General features: G+C 34.8%; 1 protein-coding gene across 3 annotated transcripts in view; it reads left to right on the top strand.

The window, feature by feature from the left end:
• Positions 1–8909: 8909 nt before the first annotated feature.
• The window catches only part of LOC131063221 (uncharacterized), a 51673-nt gene continuing 46395 nt past the window's right edge, over positions 8910–14187 (top strand). Inside the window, exons 1-4 of one of the 3 annotated variants that reach the window (XM_057997014.2) lie at positions 8910–9066; positions 9913–10099; positions 10178–10271; positions 11547–11596. In XM_057997014.2, coding sequence (XP_057852997.1) covers positions 10073–10099; positions 10178–10271; positions 11547–11596 — 171 coding nt within the window. In that variant the 5' untranslated portion in view covers positions 8910–9066; positions 9913–10072. The remainder of the gene's footprint in view (positions 9067–9912; positions 10100–10177; positions 10272–11546; positions 11597–14187) is intronic. The other 2 variants (XM_057997015.2, XM_059222055.1) reach the window with 2 other exon arrangements.

Consider the following 14187-nt stretch of genomic DNA (forward strand, 5'->3'; position numbering starts at 1 on the left):
AGAGTAAACAAAAAGAGCCTATTGCTCAAGACACAAAAGACAATGATTCAATTTTAGTGCACCAATTGAAGTGTTTGCTAAGCTATGAAACAAGGCACACAATAAAAATCCAAAAACCCTTGCCAAGGATCTGCAACAAAGATTTATTAGTAGTTTGGATTGTTTGAAATAATCACCCCTTCCTGCAAGCACACAAGTTAGGTAAATTTTAGATCCAAAAGACTTTGTGAAATAGGGGCCTTCAACAATGCGTTTTGTTGACCAATTCAAAGATCTGATTCATCATAAAAAAAGACCACCTGTAAAATTTCAAGAGATTTCCAGAAATGTAAGAAAATCCAAAAAATTTGCTAATTTGCTCCAAAAATTAATTTTTTATGAAAAATCATAAAAAATTCATATAAAATGCAAAATCAATTCAAAAAATCTGAAATTTTTACTGGAGAGTCCTTATGGTCTTCCAAACCTGCACAAAAAATTTTCTGCAACAAATCCAAGCAGTTTGTGAGATATGAGTAAAATAATGCAAAACCCTAATTTTCAAAGATCTGATTTTTGAAGAATAATTTTGCATCAAATTTAAAATCAAAAATAACAGATCCTGTGTATAATTCTGAGATATTTCCAAAAATGTAAGAAAATCCAAAAAATTTGCTAATTTTCTCTCAAAATTAATTTTTTATGAAAAATCATAAAAAATTCATATAAAATGCAAAATCGATCCAAAAAATCTAAAATTTTTACTGAATCTTTCTGATACTTTTCCTGACCTGCACAAAAAATTTTATATAAAAATACGAAGCCGTTTGTGAGATCTGATCAAAATAACGAAAAACCCTAATTTTTAAAGATCCGATTTTTAGGGAAATATTTTGCATCAAAATTAAAATCACAAAGAATAGATCCTGTGTATAATTATGAAATATTTCCAAAAATGTAAGAAAATCCGAAAAATTCTCTCATTTGCTCTCAAAATTAATTTTTTATGAAAAATCATAAAAAATTCATAGAAAATGAAAATGTGCTCCAAAAATTCTGAATTTTGACTTGAGAGCTCCTGATACTTTCTTCAACCTGCAAAAAAAATTTGGTGCAAAATTTCCAAGCCGTTTGTGAGATATGATCGAATCTCTCCAAGATCTTGATTTTGTGTCCAAAACCCTAGCTGCACAAGGTTATTCTCCAAATTGTTTTACAAAATAGCAATATAGGGTTAGAAAAATCTGCAAAAAACACAGATCTAAGAAAAATCCATGTCCCACGAGGCGTGCCAAAATGTGTATGGTGAAAATGGGTAACAATAATAACAATATTGAAAGGCTAAATGAATTCAACCACCAAACCCTAGCCTAACAATCAACAAAGATCCACCATAACATATGAAGATTACCTAAGACAATGTAAATAAAACAAAATCACAAAGATTATACCATCACATGCCCAATAGGGTTTTGATCTCCATTCTTCCTATCTCCATTGATCTTGCTTGATATATTTGCTCTCAGATTTTTGTATGCACAAGAGCTCAACAAAGAATGGAATGTGGTTGCAAGTAGGATCGTAGTGTAGCCAAGTACTCCAAAATCAGTCATTAGGCTGAGTGATTAGGATGATTGATTAGGGTTGATAATGAAGGAAGCCTCTCCTTATATAGAAGACACTATATGAAATGGAGGGATAAGATTGAGAGGTGTAAAAAGAGAGGTCAGCTAGGATTAGAGGGTAGGTAGAAGAAATACCAAAATAATGAAAGAGGTAGATAGTGTAGGAATTAAGAGATGAATGACATGTGTCATGTGTAGAAAAAGATAATGAATTAATTAAATAAATAAAGATTTATTTAATTAATAGAAGAATAAGACAATTAAATAAATAAAAATATTTATTTAATTTAGGAAAGGGGTAATTTAAATAAATAAATATATTTATTTAAATAAAAAATAAGGCTAGAAGAGGATAAATGAATTAATTAAATAAATAAGGATTTATTTAATTAATAGAAGAATTAGGCTTAGATAATTAAATAAATAAAATATTTATTTAATTAAACATGACAATTTTAGGTGTCTACAGTACCTAAGATGTTTTGGAGAGAAGCAATCAACACTACAATATACACATTGAACTAGGTACTGATGAAGAAAGGTAATGACAAGACACCCTATGAGTTATGGTATGGTAAAAATCCTAATGTTAGTTACTTCAAAGTTTTTGGCAGCAGGTGTTTTATAAAAAGAGATGAATATACTGGTGAATTTGATCCTAAAAGTGATGAAGGAACATTCCTTGGCTACTCTACTAAGAGCAAAGCTTTCAAGTGTTTTAACAAAAGGAAAAAGAAGATTGTAGAGAGTGTGAATGTAAAATTTGATGAGTTCTCTGATAAACTTGATGATACCATCAAATTTGATCAAACAGATGATGAACAAAAACTTGTGATTATTGAACCGAAAGTGCAGAAAGATGTTGAGCAGGACAATGCAGATGAAGATGCTCAATCGGTAGTTATTGCCCCGAAATAGGTTATACTTAGGTATGTAAGGTTAAATCATAATGAAGACCAAATAATTGGAGACAAGAATGGTGGAGTATAGACTAGAAGAAAAATAAGAGAAAGCTCTTGTCTGATTTCCACAATTGAACTGAAGATAGTAAGAGAATCTCCTAAGGATGATGATTGGTTAAAGGAAATGAATGAAGAGTTTGATTATATTGAGAAAAACAACACTTGGTCACTTGTTCCTAGACTTGATGATAAAAATGTGTTTGATACAAAGTGGGTATTTAGAAACAAGCTGAATGAAGATGGTGAAGTTGTTAGAAACAAGGCAAGACTAGTTTGCAAAGGGTATGCACAAGAAGTAGGTGAAGATTATGAAGAGACCTTTGCATCAGTTGCTAGGCTTGAAGGAGTTAGGATGCTATTTGCATTTGCAACATTTAAAGGCTTCAAAGTTTACCAAATGGATGTAAAGTCAATATTTCTGAATGGTATTATTGAAGAAGAGGTGTATATTGAACAACCAGATGGGTTTGCATTATCAAAAGATAAGGATATGGTATGCAAACTGCATAAAGCAATATATGGATTAAAGCAAGCACCAAGGGCATGGTTTGAAAGACTTCATGCACATCTGATAAAGATAGGATTTTAGAGAACCAGTAAGGACAACACTATTTATTTGAAGACTGAAGGAGACAAGATGTTGATCGCAGAAGTATTTGTTGATGACATCATATTTGGAGGAAATGATGATATGAGTATGACTTTTGTAGATGAGATGAAGGAGGAGTTTGAGATGTCTCTGATAGGTGAGATAAAAAAATTCATTGGTTTACAGGTCCAATAGATGGAAGATGGAATTTTTATTAGTCAGTCCAAGTATATGAAGGAAGTGTTAAAGACCTTTGGAATGGAAGACTGTAAACTGGTTGGAACACCTATGGTTACAGGTTGCAGATTGTCAAAAGAAGATGATTCTCCCTCAGTAGATGAAAAGGAATGCAAATCTATGATTGGGAAACTTCATTATGTTGTTCATAGTTGACCGAATATTTCCCATGTAGTTGGTTTAGTAGCAAGATTTCAGAAGAGCCCTAAGGAGACACATATGACAACAATGAAGAGAATATTCAGATATCTTAGAGGGACAATTGACTATGGATTATGGTATCCATACAGAGAAATTTTTTCTTTGCAGGTATTCACTGATGCTGATTGGGCAGAAAACATAGATGACTGAAAGAGCACAACCGATGGTGCATTCTTTCTAGGTGGTAGACTGGTATCTTGGACCAATAAGAAACAAACTTGTATTTCTCAGTCTACAAGAAAAGCATAGTATGTGGCTACATCCATGAATTGTACACAAGCTATATGGATGAGACATGTCTTGGAAGGATTCAAGGAGGATATGACATAACCGGTGATCATATACTGTGATAACACAAGTGCTATAAACATTTCAAAGAACCCGATATTGCATGCTAGGACTAAACAAATTGAATTGAAGTATCACTTTCTGAGAGAAAGAGTGCAGGAAAAGAAAGTGAGATTGGAGCATGTGTTAAGTAAGGAGCAGTTGGCAGATATATTCACCAAACTATTGCCTAAGGCAACCTTTGAATATCTCAGAGGCAAGCTAGGGATTATACCCCTACACAAGAACAACTTGGATGATAGTGATGCAACAATCCAATGGACTTCTTGAATATCTTTCAGTATGGATTGATGAGAACATGGCTACTCCTCAGGGGGAGTAGCAGAGATGAAGCAACAAAAATAAAGACAGAAGATGCCTTTGCACCTTTGGCATTGCTGTCAAAGGGGGAGAAGAAATGAAATCGGGAGAAGAACAATGACAGGGAGAAGAACAATGAAATGGAGAAGTAATGCAAAGGAGGAGAAGATCAAGTGAAGCACAAATCAGTACAACATGAAATGATGAGTTCCTTGTATTTGTCATCAGTTGATTGTTTTGGTGTTGTATTATTTTAGTGTTGCCATCAAGGATAAAGGGGGAGAATGTTGGCATGTTGGCACAACTGATGGTGATGATGATTTACCAGTAAAGAATGATATGAGGATATTGATGGACTGTTGGCGATGATATATTGATGGATTGTTGGTGATATAATTGTGATATGATGCTTTATGATTAGTTATTTGTGTTGTCATTGATGACAACCATGATTGTTTATGTTTGATATATCATCTAAGTTATCTAAGTTATCTAAGCCTAACTGGTAATGGAATGTTTGCTAAGTTGACAGTGAATCGGTAAGTAGGAGCAGTGAAGAAGATGATTGCGGTAGAGATCCATGTTGAGTTAGGTGTTGTGGTTTGGGAAGTATGCTTATGACATCATAATGAGTCTACGACAGGCACCGTATCATGTTTGGAGAACCATAAGTCATGTTTGTAATTGACTATTGTATATTCAGTGCAGGGTTTGAGAACTGGTAACAAGATCTTTAATCGGTGATGTTTTATGGTTTGGCGATGAATCTTTTCACGATCTTATCTTAGTGGCGACATGTCAGAATCCGTGTGAATGGATAAGATGTTGTTTGAGCATGATCAAGGAGCGAATTTCTTGGGAAACATCGAAGTGCTTAACAAAATGTGTTAAAGGGTTTGACAACTTATCAGATCGATGTGCGGTGATGTGTTATGATCATTCAACGACTGTAATTGTCTTGAAATTTGTTGTAATGATCTGTATGATGAACTGTAATGATTTGTAATGATCTGATATGATCTATGATGTAAATTCAATGTATTTTGGATGTTGTTAGGGTTATGTAACCGATCTAGTTGAAAAGTGTATTTAGGTCGAGTTTGAGTAGAGATTTTGTGTCAGTGATCAGAGAAGAAGAGTGTGTCGAACCAGATTGAGATGTTTGCATGTGTGAAGTAGATTGGAGATGAAATGGATCTATACTAGCAAGCAGAGAGTGCATTGATCTGATCATTTACCTGTTGTTTTCTAAAAGTTGCAACAATTTTAAAATCCCTTAATCGGGTGGGTCCTAACAGGCCTGATCTTGTAAATCCCTTCACCGGGTGGCTCATTAATTTGGGTTTAAATCCTTTAGCAAGGTTACTCCTAAAAGGGTAGAGCTCCTAACAGGGCCGAGGTTAAAATCCCTTCACCGGGTGACTCCTAACAGGGTTTTCTCTTAACCGGGTATCATTGTAAAGCTCCTAATCAGGCTAGGTCTTTAACAGGGCGCATTCCAAAAGAGTACAAATTTTGTGGGTACCAATTCCCACCGTGGTTTTTCCCATTTGGGTTTCCACGTGAAAAATCCCTGTGTTCATATGGTGGTTGATTTGTTTATGTGTGGATTTGATATCATTACATTCCTTACATGTTGATGAACACATGAATGAGTAGTTTGGTAAATTTGCTCTAAGCGATTGATTGAGTAGTCATCGGTACTAGTTATGAACCTTTTTTGAGAAGTGTTTTCAGATTGTTAAAAGATTTCAGTTTATTGTTATTATTGATTCACCTCCCTCCCTCTCAGTAACAACCAGATCCTCACAATAACAGAAACCTCAACATATGGAATTGAAAAGGACAAAAGCCACTATATTGATGGCCATTGATAGTGAGACATGCCAAAGAATAAAACAAATCATACAAATCGACTGAATAAAATTAAGGCCCAAATCGTAAAATATGAAGCAGGGTAAGGATAAAGGCCACTCAACACAATCATAAGCTTTAACAAAGTCATTTTTGATGAAAATAGCTTGTCGACGAGTCTTCAAGACCATTTCTCACCTTTATAAATTGCTATAAAATATCTTGACTTAATAAAGCCACTTTGTTCAAGACATACAATTTGAGGAAGAAGATGGTGTAACTTCAATGCAAGAGCATTGACCATGATCTTATCAGAGACATTGAGTAGTGTAATCAACTTCTAGTTGGATGTCTTTAAGATCACAAAACTTAAGTATGAATTTAATATTTATTTGTTAGTAATATTTCCTAAGGAAGTAGAATCAAAGGCTTCAAGATAAACTTATGAAGGTCCTCACTAATGCAATTCCAAAGGATTTTGTAAAATTCATAAGGAAAATAATCATAGTCAAAGACTTTGTCATTGGCCATAGTAGAAACAACTTCGTAGAGATCAACAATGGAGAGCTATTGATATTTATTGGCTTTATTAAATCATCATCTAGTTTGAACACATTCAAAATACGTGAATCTATTTTTAAGATAGTATCACCAATGTCATGTAATTCAAATCTTGTAGATAAAACTTGTCAAAGTTTAAATTCACATCCATGGTATTCCAAAAGGTTGATCTTACTATGTTTCTTAACACCTACTAGTGTTTTTTGGTATGGACTAACTTTCAAATATGATCACCATCTGTGAACTCAACTTCATATGCCAACTTTAATATTCCACTAAGTAGAGAACTCACTCTACCCTCACTTGGTAAATTTAATAAAATAAATTTGTAAATAATAACTTTAATTATAATATATTATATTCAATATATAATATCAATAGAAATTTCACAATTTATTGTTCACTTTTTTTGTTTGTTTAAATATATGCTTTGTTTTATGTATTAATATTAAACCATTTGTATACAATTATTTTCATAATTTACATTTTGCTCTAGTTCCTTTATGGTTAGTTCTTGTGATGGCACTCACATCACTCATAGGAACAACGCGACTCTTCATATTACCTTCATCAACTTCACTTTGACTCTTTGATTATCAATATTGTATTTATATTATAATTATAATTAGTATAATAATACTATATACATATAATTTAATTAACATATTAATTGACATAATACATTATACTAATGAATATATGAAATTATTACATTTTTTATTTTGAAAACTCAATTTCAAATACATTGTGAAGACTTTGACTATCAAAACCAAAATCAATTATTTAATTTACAAAGATTCTTTACTCTCAAATTAGTTGCTCATTAATATTTAACTAGTATTTATTAGAAGAAGTAAACTCAATTTGAATTATGCTAGTCATAATTATGCCTAACATGTATCGAATTTAAAAATCAAAATTAACCCTAACAACTATAATCTGTTGGCAAGAGACATTGTTCCGGTGAAGATTGATGCATGAGAGATGCTTAGGAGTTGTCATTGATGACAACCTAATTCAAAAATCATATCAGATGTACATAGATTTGATTTACCGGAAGTCATACTGTTCATAAGGCATAAGTCTAGAAGGTGGAACACAGTAACTGGTAGAATATGAGTGCAGTGTGCATATCTTGATTTTGATTGGGTAATTTTGGTTGCAGTGATAAAGGCAGATGATTCGAGGTTTGAGGCAGATTACTTTGTAATCCCGGTATCCGGTGTTGATTCATGAGTGAGATTGAAGATCCGGTATCCGGTAATTCAGTTAGAACAAAGCTATTTTGGTGTAACGTGTGTTGCGAAATCTTTGGGTAGATTTCGGTGATTGGTTTCGTGTTTTAGGAGATTGGTCCGACTTGTATGAAGCTTTTTAGCATTCCGTTTAGGTCTGCATATTGTTTTGTGGGCGGATTGAGCCAACTTAAGGTTATACGTTTCATATTGCATGTTATGCGGTTTTTGGAAGCTGACATTGTAAATGATTCATTTTGTTGGTGCAGATATATAAGATTGATTTGATTGAACATTTTGAGATATGAGATGAGTGTGAGAAGTCTATATGAGCGAAGTTTGGTGAATGTGAATGAAGGTTTTGGTGCTCCAGTGTATGACAGTGCAGGAAACCAGAGCAAAAAGACATAACAATTGCAGAAGTCAAACTGAGCCTAACTGGAATTGCTATTTGCCCTGAGTAGATGCTATTCTTCAGTTCATTCATTATTGTAATCACTTGTAAGGCAGCGAGCCTTCCTTCGGGTTGTAGCCCTTTTGTATTTGAGTAGTGAGCTCTAGGCAATGTGCCTGAATGCAAGTGCATTCCCCTTTATGTAATATTATCATACTTCTGGCCATAGTATAATAATATTGTGGGTTCAAATCTCACTGTGGTTTTTCCCTTTCCAGATTTCCAAGTAAAAATCTTGATGTTATGGTTGTGTGGTTGATTGCTTTATGTTTCTGCACTTTACTTTCATTCTTATGCATTCGGTGGTTTGAAAATCAGATTAACAACTTTGTAAATTGTAGAACACTGATTCACCCCCTCTCAATATTCGTTGATTCCAACATAATCTTCACTAACCTCATGAAATCTTAATAAATTTAAGATTCAATAATCTATCAATCTTATCTATTTATCCATCCTTCCCCTAGATTACTAAGCCATTACCCATTTATCCACTAAACAACAAATATTTCTATTATTAAAAAAAAAAACCAAAAAAACCCCAGGTACTCCTCATTATATGACACAAAATAATTTAAAAAACAAACCGTAAAACCCATAAAACCCAACGTCTGCGAAATTCTTAATTTGTCATTTGTATCCGGGCACCATACGCAGGAAACCAAAGCAAAACCAGTATTAAAGCAGGTACTGCTAATAACAGAGTGCGACGACCCTTTCTGTGAGTAGCACGATATTTTATTTGCTTCCTTTGCATTTACACATTATCTTGTTTGTGTAAGAAGGCAGGACCTCGTGCGAGGTTATTAGTTTTTGAATTTCATTTTAGTATTTAGTTAGCTACTATTATGATCATGGCTCTGCTCTGTTGGACCGAACTCTGTCATCATTATTCTGTGAAAACATTGAATCAAATCATTCCTTTAAAAATATGTTCTGCAGAAACATTTTTCTTACTTGAATTTTGGAGATAAGGATTTGCATGTGTTACACTAAAACCCTGTCTATTTCTGCTGTTCGTTCGCAATGTATCCAGTGCTTTCCCATTTTTTTCTAAGTGAGGAGTCGTTGCAGGGTTTAAACTTGGGGCCTCTCGTTAATGGCTGCGCTGCTAACTGGGGCTAGAACTCTTGAATTAAAGAATTTTAATAAGATTGCTTTTCTAAGCAAGGTTTTCTGGAATTCAAGCTGATCTAGTTTTTATTCACTTTACATAAATAGTTTTAATTTGATTTGCTTGAGCAACAAAGCAAAGAAACAACATCAATTGCCTCCAATCCAGACATAGCATGAAAGTACCATGTATTTTAAGATGCAAATTTTATTTTGCTTTAAAATCTTTGAGAATCTTTGGACAATATAATATTGTTCGGCATGTTCGAATTTTAAATGATACAGGTATAACTCACAGTGTCATTTGATATGCGTTCATAGATAGAAAATGCTTTAGGACGCAGTTGATTCCTTGAGGGAGGCACGGAGATTCAGATTGTGTATTAGGAATTTGATTGAACAATTTATCAAAAAAATACAATAACTACAATTAACAACTCACCTTCTGTGGCAGCCCTTTGCTCCAATCCTGATGGCCAATGCACTGCTATTGCCTTGGTTTTTGGAGGTGCAAAATTTGTAAATGCATGTGATATTTTGAAATTTGAATAATCCTCAAAACAAATATAAAGAAACTAGCGTGGTGGCTTTGTGAGTCTTGGTGGCAACAACCCATGGGGAAGGCCTCAAAGGATAAGAGGGTACTCTTTCTTTTCTCAAGCTTTGTTTTTAAAATATTTTCTGTAGTTTTCTTCCTCTTATTTTTGAGATTTGCACAGGATATTTATTATCGCAAAGCCAAGGAAGAAGGGTGGCGTGCACGCAGTGCCTTCAAGCTCCTCCAAATTGATGAAGAATTCAATATATTTGAAGGTGTGCTTTCTTGTTCATAGCAAGTTCATTCCTAATGTTTTTGATCCATAAAATGACCCAGATACCCGTAATTTGCTCACCGATTTTGGATACTACAACTCAAACATACTCCACAAATACATAAAGACAGGTGTTAACTGTTCCTGAAATCAATGGGACATTCATATAAAAAAACATTCACACCCCATAGCAAAGCATAAGGTAACTTGAAACAACAACAATTGACTGAGTGACAATGAATAAACACATCATTTTACTCTGGAGAAAGTAGAAACCATAGAAGGGAGAAAACTCCAGTTTGGAAGAGCAAAACACTCTCCAACTCCAATAGGTATGCTGTATGTAAATCTGAACATGACTAATACAGCTCATCAACTGGTTATAAGAGTTCAACCACACTCAACAAGGCTGTTCTGTACCAAAACCCTGCCCAAACATGACCAAGAATGCAAAATCCACTTGCTTTGGAGGTAAACATGGGTGCCAACCTGTGTGCAGGAATCAAAACATGCATAAATAAGTGTCCATAAATTCTCCTGGCTGGAGGCATGCAAAACAATTCTTAACAAGTGGAAATGAATTGTTGTAGCCCTTCAAATTCCATGGTCAGCACACAGAAACATATTCACTGGTTCTCAGTAATATAGTTTGTTGCTTCTGACGAATTCACTGGGGTTTTCAGCTGTTGTCTGTGGCGGTTAATGAGTTTGCCGAGGTGTTTTGTCTGTTTCTTGGGGCAAATATGTGTTTATTGCCTGTGTAAGCGGCGTACTAACCACGAGTGGTAAAATATCAAATTTCACAGTGAGTCAGTCATTTTGGAGAAGCAGCTTTATTTCTTAATGTTTGGGTTTGTATTGGACAAATACATTTTCTGTCCAAATTTATTTCCAGGATATTTTTGTTAAGCCACACTATGACAGTTTTGCAATTCATAGACAAGATTACTTTATTTTAGAAGCAAAAGCTGTAGGTTGCATTTCGCTTGGTTACTACCTACATTCTGATGGGGTCATGTATGTATGTGCTATTTAATCATTTAATTATGCCCTTAATTAACTTGTTCAAAATTCAAGAAGTGTTGTTTTGTCCATTTGACTGCAGAGTAGACATTTCACTTCAATTCTGTTAAAGTATAAAGTTTAAACACTAGCTTTCCTATTTGTTTGTAAATGAACATAGATTAGGTCTTTGATATAGGACCATTTTGATACAGGTATTTTAGATTATATATATTTTTATCAGTCCAAATAATAATTGATAACTCTGGTGCAGGTGTGAAGCGTGTAGTTGATTTATGTGCAGCCCCTGGTAGTTGGAGTCAAGTAAGCATATCATGTGTCATATTTCCCTTTTATGGAAATTTTTTCTGTATAAATTTATAGTATAAAGTATAAACCATTCCTATTTTTTGGGTACTATATGTCTTACCTCCTGTTGTGACCTTCTTCACACATCGCCCCATTGCAAATGGGGACCCTCCTTGCTTTTGCTTTTTAGGGTTTTGTTAGAGTCTCGCAACCTTCCCAGCACCAATTTTGTGAGTTTTGAAAGGTCCGAGTTTTGGAAGTCATAAGTCAGTTTGTGCAAGCCATGGTCAAAACAGAGTCTAGACATCGTCAATGTGCCTAGAAAGTCCGAAGGACGAAGATTGCAATTGATTTAAGTCAATTTGGATAACTTTCTTTTTTTGGAAACTTTTGTTTTTTTGCTTTTTCCTATTTTTTAGGAAGTTTCGTTTTTGGCACTTGAAGCACGATCCCCAAAATGGCTATTTTTAGAAAGTTTTTCCTATTTTTTAGGGATGCTTGCTTTTTCTATTTTTGGAAAGGGATCTAGGGTTTGCATTTGTGACTTTGAGTTATATTGAAAATGATAAAAAATTTCATCCAAAATTCAAATTTTGTCCAAAAAAGCTAAGTTCCTAGATTTTAGGGATCCACAAGAATTCGGTGGATAAATGGAGTATGAATTTCAAATTTCAAGAAAATCCAAGTTGAAACGCATAAGTTATGGAGATTTCAAATCTGGACATATTCCGGTTATCATAGGGATCAACTCTCTCCAAGTCTGTCCAGCAAGGATGTTCACATGGTCAAGAGTCTCTTGAGGTCCGCCCTCATGATGTATGTAGATGGAGAAGAAGCTCTCCAAGTCCGTTTGACTTGGACAAGGAAGCAATGAACCCCGCCCATGATAAGGTGCATAAGTCTCTTGAAGTCCGCCCATATGGTAAGAGCATCAAACTCACTAAGTCCGCCTTGAAGCATGAAGGGAAGGAATAAAGCCAGTCAAGTCTGCCCTAGGGAGGGGATAGAAGGTGCAAAGAAGTGACAAAGTCCGCTTTGGAAGGGACTTACCTTGGCATGGAGAGGGAATGAAGCTAATGAACCCCACCTTGAAGAAGTATGCACAAGTGCAAAGGTCTGGGAAAGTCCACCCTAAGGTGAGATAAGAAGCAAGTAAATGGTGCATAAGTCTAACCAAGTCCGCCCTCCTACAAAGAACAAGTGCATAAGGCAAGGAAAGTCCGCCTAGGACTAGTTTGCATTGGGGAATGAAAGGCATGAAGTATGCCTTCCTACTTGGGAAGAGAACAAGTAAAGTCCACCCTACAACTTATGGAAGTAACACTCAAGGAAAGTCTGCCTAGAGGTGTGTGAGCATGGTCAAGGTAACAAGCAAGTCCGCCCTCATGGTGTGTGCTAAGGGTATCAAGTATTTCCAAGTCCGCCCTCACCTTGGTGTACAAGATTAGTAAAGTCTGCTTGGTCATAGAATGAATTAAGTCCACCATGTAAGAGATGCAAAGAAGGTGAACAGCTCATTTGAAGTCTGCTTGGTAGGTGGAGAGGGAAAGAAGCAAATGAAGTCCTCCCAAAGATTAAAGGAGATGGTAAGTAAGGAGTGCACAACTTTGACAAAGTCTGCCCTGCCTTGGAAAATTTGATCAGAAGGAAAGAAGTTTTTCAAGTCCGCCATGAAGAATGAGGAAAGAGAAGGCTGAAGTCTGCCCAAGCTCAGAAATAATGAGGAAATGTTTTGGTGAAGTCCGCTGGCCATGAAGAAAGAATCTCCTAAAATCCGCCTTGCTGTCAAGAAAATCTGCCTAAGTTTGAACTAAAGGAAAGAAGAAAGTTTTTAGGAAGTTTTGAATTTTGAAGGAGAAATAAGGATAGAGTTCGATTCATGAACTCAGTCTCAAAATAGAAACTTTCTTATTGAACTAAACTCAGACTTGATTCGAAATCAGGACTTTCCCAAGAAGATTAAACTCAACTGAAATAAAAAATGGCAACTTTCTCATTGAGTTCGATGAGTGGAATGAATTTAGAAACAAGATTAGTTTGAATTTGGAAAAACCAGCTATGTTGCCCAAATGCAAAATTCGAATTACTTTGGAGTTTATACTTATAGCAAATCATTCATTCATTTCATACATTGTGGAAGTTTGAACTTGGAAGAGCAGGACACAAGAGGAGGAGAAGATTTTAAGAGTTTTTGTACAGATTTCAAGAGGATTTCAAAGGTTTTCAAGAGCATTTCAAAGACATTTCAAGTGCAGATTCAAAATTTTCCGAGACAAGCAGCACTTTCTTACTTCTCTCTTGTTTAGATTCAGAAGGTGATAGGGTTTTTCAAGACAAATTCTCATGGTTTTCAACCTCGTTTTTCAAGCTTTGATGAAGTTTTTATGGAAAATGGATTTGGTTTTCACAATTTAGTCATCCAAATCTGATTTTAACATTCATTTCACGAATTTTGTGACTAATTTATTCATTGTCAGACTAAATTCCATCCCAAAACCTTTAAATCAGATTAAGTTTCTCAGAGTTTTTTTTTATTTTTCAGATTTCTAAGTGATTACAGCTTGTTAAAGGCTAAAAGAGTTGAGGAATTGGAGTAAAAGGGACCA

This window comes from Cryptomeria japonica, chromosome 1, assembly GCF_030272615.1.
Source record: "Cryptomeria japonica chromosome 1, Sugi_1.0, whole genome shotgun sequence".
NCBI lineage: Eukaryota > Viridiplantae > Streptophyta > Pinopsida > Cupressales > Cupressaceae > Cryptomeria > Cryptomeria japonica.